General features: G+C 38.6%; 1 protein-coding gene across 4 annotated transcripts in view; it reads left to right on the forward strand.

Moving 5' to 3' along the window:
- Positions 1–7,246, forward strand: part of IDUA (alpha-L-iduronidase) — a 67,093-nt gene extending 59,847 nt beyond the window's left edge. For 3 of the 4 annotated variants that reach the window (XM_032213495.1, XM_032213499.1, XM_032213498.1), the window contains 3 exons: positions 2,307–2,383; positions 5,091–5,191; positions 6,130–7,246. In XM_032213495.1, the coding sequence (XP_032069386.1) occupies positions 2,307–2,383; positions 5,091–5,191; positions 6,130–6,227 (276 nt within the window). In that variant the 3' untranslated portion in view covers positions 6,228–7,246. Of the gene's footprint in view, positions 1–2,306; positions 2,384–5,090; positions 5,192–6,129 lie in introns of those variants that run through there. The other variant, XM_032213496.1, reaches the window with a different exon arrangement.
- Positions 7,247–10,868: the final 3,622 nt, after the last annotated feature.

The following is a 10,868-nucleotide window of genomic DNA, read 5'->3' on the forward strand; positions in this document are numbered from 1 at the left end:
TGAGATGTACACATTTGTACAATTAATGTATTTATTTTCATATTTAAGGAAAGGCATCATCTATAAACTAAGCAAAGGTGTAAGCTTCCAAGATGTGCCCTTGGGATCTTGAAGTTGGTGGGAATCTACTCAGAGATTAATTGAGGAAAGCTTAATAACAGGGAGTTCTTAACTTAAATCCACACAGCATAAAACTATTTTAATAAATCCTATGCACAATAAATAAAATATTATTTTAAAATACATTAAAAAATAAAAGAAAAAAACCCACTTACCAGCTGGCTTGCACTCCAAGTAAACCCAGAATGATGTAGATGTTAATACAAAGAACTGAGCAAATTGAAATGGTGAAATTAGTCAGGGAAAAATGCCACCATTTTTCGGAGCAGTCCTCCAACCTACGTGCCCCTCCCCTCTGGAAAATCCAGGAAGTAACCTCTCTAGCCATTTCCTGCAGCTCTATGGTACTAGATCATTTTTTTCTTATAAAAGTGAGTAAAAACGGCACGGGGGGGGAGGTCCGTTTTGTTGCTTTAACGTTTTAATATTTTCAATGAAAGTACTGAGACAGAGAGAGAGAGGTTAGACAGGGTGTCTTTTGTCTTGCCCCGGTTAGGATTTCTTAAGCAAATCCACTGGGCTTTCAACATGAAGCCAGAAAACCGGGAGATTTTAAAATGTGGCGGGAAACGGGAAAAATTGTTATAAAGCGTGATTGTCACACTGAAATCGGGACGCCTGGTCACCTTATCCCTGAGATCCAAAAGGTTGGGGACTCCTGGCCTAGAAGACAAGCAGGTCTCAGAGAATAAGGGTGTCAGATTTGCACTAAAAAAGCTGCACTCCCCATAGTAGCAGTAGTAGTAATACTTAGACTTATATAAGCTAATCAGAGCCAACATATCTTAAAAGTTATATTTTTAAAGTGACAAATCCACCAAAGTAGATTTTATTATTCTGGACCATTTGGCCAATCTTCTCCTGTTTTCTGTTTTCATGAGCTCTAAGCAAAGCTACCAACCTGTATAAGAAGCAAAGATAGCAGGATGGTTTTTGTTTTGATATTTGTTGTTTGTTTGTTTACTTCTATCTTAGATGTGAAGAAGGTATAAGGTTGTGTTGGGTTTTTCTTACAGGATGAGCTTTTGTCTTGTGCCAAGCCCTTACAAAAATTCAAGAATTTGACAAAAAAATGTCCTAAGACGTTTTTCTTAATGCGCCAAAGAGCCCCTGATAGCAAAAGACAGTCATCCAGTATACCCAATCTCTTGTCCTACAAAGGATTAACACTCTGCCCAGTCTTGAGATTGGGAACATGCAACCGTGATTCACAATCACAAGCCAGCACATATTTGTGGCTCACCTCGATTCTGCTTGTAGGGTGCATTGCAGATGGTGGAAGGGGCTACAAAGGCGTGTGAGTAGCAGTTGCAAGAGGATTCCTCACTATAGCGTTCTGTAAGCTGCTGTATTATTTGTCAATTCAAAATCCTGGACATAAAATGTTTCAACTTCTACCCTCAAAACTATGCTATAGGGCACTGCACACCAAGACAACTAGACACAAGGACAGTTGTTTCCTGAATACCATCACTCTGCTTAACAACTAATTCCCACAACACTGTCAATAATTTACTAAAAATGTATTACTGTTATTCTTCTCTTCCTTCCTAGTGTCTATCTCTTTCCACTTCTGACTATAACCATGTTGCTTGTATCTTTCAATTTACATGGTTTTTATTGGTTTCCTAGTATGATTTGATAGATCATTAGTAACCTATGACTATCACTAAGTGTTGTATCTTTAAATTCTTGATGAATGTATTTTATTCTCCTTTTGTACACGGAGAGCATATGCACCAAAGACAAAATTCCTTGTGTATCCAATCACACTTGGCCAATAAAGAATTCTATTCAATTAAAAGATGTTAGGAAGTGTTGTAAAGGAGAAAGCATCAAAAAACAGCTTGCATTCTCCAAGGGTGTGAGATGATACTCCAAAGCTGTGCTCCTTTATTGCATATAAATTACCGTAAATGCATGGTGAGTGAACACAGCCAGTCTAACATTCCACTTAATTAATTCTAAATGCTACTTGGAAACTTTTCTAGTAAAATCCAAAGCCTGGTTAGTTTTCCTGGTTGGTCAGCCATCCTTCAAGGCTTTGTAATTTTTTGAACTGATGTGCTTTCGTTTCTCCCAAACCTAAAATAAATTAATCCACACAGATTAAATAACCTGAACTGAACCTCAACTCATATTTTCCACGCATGCAGTATTTAGTCTAAGCAATTCTGTCTTGGCAGGTGATTGGTGTTCGTTTCATTGGTCTCATGAAAGGACAAGTTCTGATAACATGGGATGACAGCGGTGTGAATTCAAAGTAGGTCATTTTCAAGAAATCCATCATTGTTTCCCTTTCATTCATTTTCCAGATAAAATACTATTCATTTAAAAGCTATTTTTAATTTTGCACACTAATGTTTCTGCAAGCAACTAGCTGGAAAATTTCTTCCCAATCAGACTTCTAACCTCCAGGCTACACACACCCAAGGCTGATGAATACTTCTTAGCTCACCTTGACTTGCATCTATAGCATTAAAGAAGTTTGAATCATATAGTATAAGAAATGGCTTGTGCTATTTGGGACATTTTCAGGAAAGATTTGAAAAATTTCCCTCTATCATATTTTCCCCAATAATCCTTTTTATTAGAGGCAAAGCTCCCTTCCACAAGTGAAAAAATCAGAATTAGAATAGAGCTGGAAGGGACTTTAGAGGTCTTCTAGTCCAACGTTCTGTTCAAGCAAGAGATACTATACCAGTTATGGTGAACCTTTTCTGGCTCCCATGCCAAAAGCGGGGGGAGCACAGGGGGGTCGTGTGCAGGTGTGCCACACCCATAATGCTATGCACACGAAACACCCCCCTCCCTCCTTTTGGTGTGGTTTTTTCGCTTTTCCCAGGCTCCAGAGGCTTTCTAGGAGCCTGGGGAGGGCGAAAACAGCCGTCCCCATCCCCCCCTCCGGATGGCAAAAAATGGACCTACGGGGAACCTGGAAGTTCGGGAATGGTGACTTCCGGTTTATCCGTAGGGCCGGTTTTTCACACTCCGGAAGCTTCCTTGAAGCCTCAGGAGGACGAAAAACACCTCAAAAGAAGGCTGAAGTTAGCTGGCCAGCTCGCGCATTCATGCTGGCCAGCTGACAGGGCAATGCCTCGTGGTGCCCTGAAAAATGGCTTCGCGTGCCACCTGTGGCACGCGTGCCATAGGTTTGCCATCCCAGTACTATATCATTTCAGACAAGTGACTGTCCAGTCTCTTCTTTAAAACCTCCAGTGATGAAGCACCCACAACTCTGGAGTCCTCCGGGATTGGGCGGCCTATAAATTTAATAAACAGTTAAACAGTTCTGATGGCAAGCTGTTCCATTGGTTAATAGTCCTCACTGTTAGGAAGTTTCTCCTTAATTCCAGATTGCTTCTCTCCTTGATTAGTTTCTGTCCATTATTTCTTGTCCTGTGTTCTGTTATTTTGGAAAATAAATAGGCCCCTGCTTCTTTGTGACAGCCTCTCAAATACTGGAATACTATTATCATGTCAACTCTAGTCCTTCTTTTCTCTAGACTGGCCAAACTCAAATTCTGCAATCATTCTTCATATGTTTTAGTTTCCAAGCCTTTAATCATCTTAGTTGCTCTTCTTTGCACTTTTTCCAAAGTCTCAAAATCTTTTTTGTAGTGTGTTGACCAAAATTGGATGCAGTATACCAGGTGTGGTCTTACTAAGCTTTTATAAAACGATACTAATACTTCGCATGATTTTGATTCTGTGCCTCTGTTTATGCAACCAAAGATTGTATTAGCTTTTTTGGCTGCTGCCAAAAAACTAATACAATCCTTGGTTGTATAAGCAGAGGCATAGAATAATAATAATAAAAAAGGTAAGAACAGAAACTCTCATAAGAAGTCCTTATCTTACAACCATCCATTTAGCGATCATTCAAAGTTACAACGGCACTGAAAAATGTGACTGATTACCATTTTTCACACTTGTGACTGTTGCAGCATCCCAAGGTCATGTGATCAAAATGTTGGCACTTGGCAATTGCCATGTACTTATGATGACTGCATTGTCCCAGAGTCATGTGATTACTCTTTGTAACCTTCCCAGTCATCTTCTGACAAGTAAAAGTCAATGACAGGAGCCAGATTTGCTTAATGACCGCATGAATCACTTAACATTTGCAGTGATTCACTTAACAACTGTGGTGAAAAGGGTTGTGAAATGAGGATCAACCAACCTCGTGTAATAACAAAAAAATTGGGATCAGTTGTGGTTGTAAGCGAGGAGTACCTATGTTTCTCAACCTTGACAACTTTAAGGTGTATGGACTTCAATTCCCAGAATTCCCCAGCTCGCCCAATGTACTAAAGAAATGTCTTTAGTTTAATCAGGATAGTTTAATCTTCTCCCATCTATCAGCAAAATTTATCAGTAGCTTTAATAGAGCGGTAGCTCACTAGGTGAAGACACTGGGCTAATGATTGGTAGACTCATATTGAAGACCCGGATGCTGCTGCAGGATGGGATGAGCTCCGTCACACCTTCCTTCTCCTGCCAACCCAGCAGTTCAAAAGCAGGCAATCATGAGTAGATCAATGGGTACCACTTTGGTGGGCAAGTTAACAGGGATATGAAAGGAGTCCTCAAGTAGGTGTTCCCCTGGACAACAGTGAAGTCACCATTCAATCCTTTCAAACTAGAAACACTTTGGTGCGCCCGACACAACTGTAGTAGTAGCAATAATCGCAGCTTTAATATCAAACATGTATTTATCGATCTCAAAGGCAGCTCTTTATCTAATATATGAGAATAGATCTTCTTTTTTAAAAAAATTTTTTTGCAATTGGTACTGTATGATGCAGAGACATACTCGCCTTTTGGATTCTCTCCTTGTTGCTTTTAAAAAAAGGTGTTTGAGAAAATACTTTAAAATTCTCTACAGTCTTTTCCTAGAAACCCCTTTACTCTGAAAAAAAAAAAACCCTGTAACCTTGTGATCAATATGCACGTGTATTTTCACACAGGTGTTTGAAAAAATTTGAAGTGATGTTTTCAGTGGATGGGAAAAAATATCACCAAATCAGTGTCAAAGACAGTATATTTACAATGTTACTCTACAGCCCAGGTAAAAAACCCAAAACCACAAATGAAATTTCAGTTTAAAACCTCAAGCATGCCTTTAGAATTTAATTGGAAACTACAATTCTTTCTTAAATTATTTACAATATTATTTATTATTACCACTGTATTTTATATTAAAATTATAATCATTAATAGAAATTTGTTGGTTTGGGAAGGAAAGCTTTCGTTTTAAGCCTTTTTCTAAATCAGGAAAGTAGGTTTCTTTTTGAACAATGTCTTTAAGATCTTCCCTGAAATTCTGTTTCAGGATTGCTGATCTAAGAATTCCTTAGACCCTTATTTAGTGAAATATGTAATGGCAAACTTCCATCCATAATGTTTTGAAGCCTCCAGAGGCAGCTTATTGAGGGTGGGGGGGAGAGGGGCATTTTTAAAAGGGGAAATTTAAGTGTCTTATATCAAAACTTAAATTAATTTTTTGACTGAAGGAACGATTAATAAACTTCTGCATGATATCTTCTGGGGGACAGTTTCTTGAATTTAAAGAGTGGCGCCAGCAGTCCTTGCCACCCACAATTTTCAAATCTCAGATATCCTGTGTTGAAAGCAATAGCAATAACACTTACACTTATATACTGCTTCATGGTGCTTTTACAGCCCTCTCTAAGCAGTTTACAGAGTCAGCCTATTGCCCCCAATAATCTGGGTCCTCATTTTACAAGCTTTCTTCATTATATTGTAATGCAGAAAATTGTATTTAAAATATAAATGGATTGGCACATTGATTTCAGGAGCTGTCAACCCAAGATAAGAAGATTTGCAATTCTATTTATAACAGAATGTTCTTAATGAGGATTAAAATTAAATGACCAGTCACAACTGTATTTATAGAAATATTTCAGACTGATCAGTGCATCTAGGAGGAACTCGTAGAGGAATTAAAATTTGACAATTTCTCTATTTGTTGGGTTTTCTTTACAGGAACAACAATCGTGGGCTTCTACAAAATCCGTGCTGTGGATTACTGGGACAGGCCAGGCCCATTCTCTGTACCTATGTTCTATAGAGAACCATCTTAAAAAGAAGCAAAAAATGTTCATCAGAAATTATGTAGGCTGGTATATCAGAAGTTACGTATATATGGATGGTTAAAACTGCAAATTGCAGGTAGCTTTTTATTACAGGAAAACCATAACCTTTAAAAGGATGGTTTTCTTGTTCTTAACAAAATTCTTCTTTTTTTGGCTCAGTTTTCTGTTGTTCTTTCACCAATAATGTGGAGAGGCTCTTCTCTCCCATACCATTTTAAGCACTCTCCTGGAATTACATCCCAGAAATTATGAGAACAAAGTAGAACACTGCTCATCTACATTTTCATCCCTATATTGCCATAATTGGCAACAAGAACACCCAGTTATTAACCTGGAGTGAAATAATGATAATTTCAAGCTGCAGAATCTGGGTGGCATGAAAACAGGATGGATTTGTCAACCTTTCCTTAAAGCTACCATATAAGGGTGTGCCATTTAGATTCCCAGCCACAATATTCAGTAGTGGGATTCAAATAATTTAACAACCGGTTCCCTGCCCTAATGATTTCTTCCAACAACCAGTTCACCAAACCGCTCAGAAAGTTAACTGGTCCACCCGAAGTGGTGTGAACTGGCTGGATCCCACCACTGACAATATCATGGTTCAGGGATCCCCATTCTCTGGTCTGTGCCAAGCCAAGATGTGTTGGAAACCGGGCAGTGCAAGCATCAGGCGAATGCACAAAGCTACATTCATGCAAGCGGTATATGTGAGAAACTATTTGTTTCCCTTCCCCTGCTACCGCCACCACTGCCAGTCCACAGAACTGGAAAAGTTGGGATCATGGTGGGTTCATAGAGAACATGAGCACTCATTCCCATAATCCAGTTCAGCTCAAAGAAGATGCCCCCTTCTTCAGCTTCTACCCAAGTCTTGGAATAAGGCAGCTTCCTCCACCTCAATCCACTTCATTCTTTTCTTCAAACTTGGCATCATTCAAACACATCACAACCTCATTTTTTTTACAGCATCAGGAAGGAAGTAGAAGGAAGCCTTCCAAAGAGCAGAAGCTATAAACAGTCCAGCTTGAATACTTGTGTAAGGAGAAGCTCCATGTGAAGCTTGTTTTAAACAAGGATAATTTTAGCACAGGGATTGTATTTTCAATAAATATTTATTTACCCGAAAAAGCATTTACTTAGATATGGGTGAGGTAACATATTCCGATTTTCCGGTCAGAATATTTAAGAATGCCTTCCTAGAAAATGTATGCCTTTCCAATAAATAAGGTATGTTCAAAAAAAGTCAAGATAGTGATTACAATAAGGCAATCAAAGCACCTCTTTTGCATGTACATTGCAGAGCTTTGATTGGACTGTAATCATCATTATCTTCATTTTTTTTATCATGCCCTGCCATCTTGGGTTTTTGACCACACTTGTGAATGTCCTTGAATTGTACTCCGCACTGTCTGCTTTATAGCTTAGGGATCTTCAACTAGGGCTAAAATTATGAGTAGCACTGTATTGAGACATAAGCAAGGTGAGAAGTTTGAATCAGGCAATCTCAATTCAAATATCATCCCAGTTACTAACCTACTAGTTTTTCATAAGTGGCCCACTGCCAAATGGGATTGTAAAGATTGCCAATTCTTTAAAAAAATGAGAAAAATTATTATTTTGGGGGCATGGTGGGGAACAAAAGGAAGAGACCAGAATTAAAGGCATCAGAGTCCAGCAGAGGTTTAGATATAACTTATATTTGAATATGTTAAGAGGAAACGATGGTGCTAAATTTGTTTGCACATGGCCAAGCATACAAGGCTTGAAAGTTCAAAAATAACCTTTGCCTTCATTAGCAAAAAGGTCTTTTATTTTTATTTAAGAGCCAAGGTGGCGCAGTGGTTAAATGCAGCACTGCAGGCTACTGCTAGATCAGCAGTTCAGCGGTTCAAATCTCACCGGCTCAGGGTTGACTCAGCCTTCCATCCTTCCGAGGTGGGTAAAATGAGGACCCAGATTGTTGGGGGCAATATGCTGACTCTCTGTAAACCGCTTTGAGAGGGCTGAAAGCCCTATGAAGCGGTATATAAGTCTACTGCTATTGTAGGAATTCAAATGTTCAGCTTTGATACTAAATGTAGATTTTACTTAAAGATTTTCTGTAAAAAACAAACTTGCATATATGCCTATATGGGAGTAATTGGGGATTTACATGGCCTAGGCACGTTTTAGTTGTGGAAGTTATATCCTCTAATTCGACTTCAGGCATGCTTGTTAGACACAAAGCTTCAACCCATTTCTGCAATGTACACAAATCTTGTATTTTATATCAGCATCATTGCAAGCATGAAATGTTCAAGGAAGTATCTAACAGGAATGTGGAGGTTTCTGTAGAACCACAAACAACTACAAATTGTTTGTTCATAGGAGTGCGGTACTTTCCATTGCTTCTCAGGCAGCCTCAGAATTTGATGAATACAAAATAATAACAGTTTGCATATCTGAAACTCTCATCACTGGTTAAATAAGCCAACCCATCCGTTTCACATCCTCATGTATGAGTACAAGCCCGGTGGTTTTCATTGGAGAATAGATCATATGTTCGGATCAGGGGTGTCAAACTTGTGTCAGCACAGAGTTGTCATGTGACATGGTGCACCTTTTTTTGCTAAACTGCATGGGTGTGGCCAGTGCGTAGCGCATTTGGCACGCGGTCCATTAGTTTGACACCCCTGGTTTAGGGATGGTCATTAAATAATTAACAATTCCATAAGGGTGCTACAGGCCGAACATTATGAAAACCTACCCCAATGACCTGAATATCTGAGTCTATCCCTTCTCTGATATGGAAGATTTAGTGTTTTTCTCATCTTGCCTACCCTTGCTAAGCAAGCTAGCTTATGCCTATTAAAATTGTTTTAAAATGTCTCCAGAAGCTACAGTTGCAAATTTAAGCAGAAGGGAAAAGAGGACATTTTGGTTAACAAGAATGGTTAGATGATGAGACTGATGTAATGGGCGTGAATATGGAGGATGGGGGCGGGGGCTGGCATGCTATGGTCCACGGGGTCACGAAGAGCCAGATATGACTTAGCAACTGTACAACAACAACAAATTGACAAGAAAGGTTCATAATGAGGTTTATTCATTCAAATGGATTCTTATCCTTATTCATACCAATGCTTATTCTGACATAGTTATAAATTACATTGCAGCATTAGAAAGACCATTGTTGTGACCGTTTTGTCCATACTTCCAAGGCATTATATCAATAGGAATTGAAGAAAATGTTCCAAAGAATAAAGAGGAGGGGGAACTGCCTAATCTAAATAAGCTGTGCTTTGACATTACCCATAAACTATGCCCTGCACACGTAGAAGATAAAATGGTTAATCAGTCGTCAACAGAGGGTTTTGGAAATGGTAATAGGGAAATATACCTTTAAGGATCTTTAAGCATGAGCTAATGAATGAATGCAATGCCCCTTTTGTCCAACATCCCAAAACAAAAACCTCCATAGTTCAAGCTTATAAAATAAATGTCGCCTTCGTGGAGCATAATTTCCGAATCCTACTGAGAAATTTGGAATGAGCCACCATACCAGATAATTTGCTAAATAATTAGACAAGCGCAATAAGGAGAAAAGCTGAAGCCAGGATCAAAGAACCACCAATTGCTCAGGAAAACGTCATCTCTTGAATAAAATACTCCTCCTGTTTTCTTTCCTTGGTAAGCAGATACAATGGATGGCCTACAGGATCTTTATTGAGGAGCTTCCTCAATTCTATACTTCTAGCAAATGCTGGCAACAGCATATTGGAGATTCTCCATTTTGGATGGAACTACACAAAGAATAGCGGAGGCCCCATAAAAAGTCCCCCTTTGCAATCTCTAGGTTAATGTGAACTACAAATTTCAAATAGTTTGTCCTTCCATACATTGTCCTTCCTTACATAACTCTGGTATAACCCAAAGGTGTTTTCAAAAGGCAACTGCTTTCTTGTTTTGCTCAACAACAAAAATATCCAGTTGCCTTTTGAAGGAAACCACATTTGGGGCAACCATGAATTTAGACAACTGAGAATTTTCATAAACATCTTGTGTATAACTGATGCTTCTCTATTTAAATTAATAAATCACGAGATGGAATTAATGCAGGAGAAGGAAAACTTGGCATAGGGTTTTGAGAAACTTTGCAGTAGGAAAATTACATTCATAAGGCCTGTATCTTTTGCTGAAGGATTCAGCGCCATACCAGATGAATATTGCCCAAGAAAGGTTAAAATTAAAAGATAATTGAAAAAGGTCTAGTTTTTAAACAGTTTATGCAGGAGTTTGAGAAGTAATGTGCTGTATCCTTGAGCCAGTTTTCTTTCAAAAATCTAATTACTAGAAAGCAGAACTTAAATGTGCTTTGAAAAAAATGATTCAAAGAATTTGTGAGGAACATGTTTGAGATGTCATTAGGCCTTTGACTCCATCTCTGGACTGGAGGAGTTTCGGTTTAACAAGCCCCTGTGGAGACAAAACAAAATAAACACCCTTTAGTTCCTGTAATGTAAAGAAAGAGTTGCTCAGATCATTTACTTATTTCTATACATGGCAATTCCACAAGGCATTTTTTTTTAGATTCCTTACTTATATCTATAGGAGAATCAATAAATACTACAGTTGGAGTTCAGGCCA

Source organism: Thamnophis elegans, chromosome 3 (assembly GCF_009769535.1).
Source record: "Thamnophis elegans isolate rThaEle1 chromosome 3, rThaEle1.pri, whole genome shotgun sequence".
NCBI lineage: Eukaryota > Metazoa > Chordata > Lepidosauria > Squamata > Colubridae > Thamnophis > Thamnophis elegans.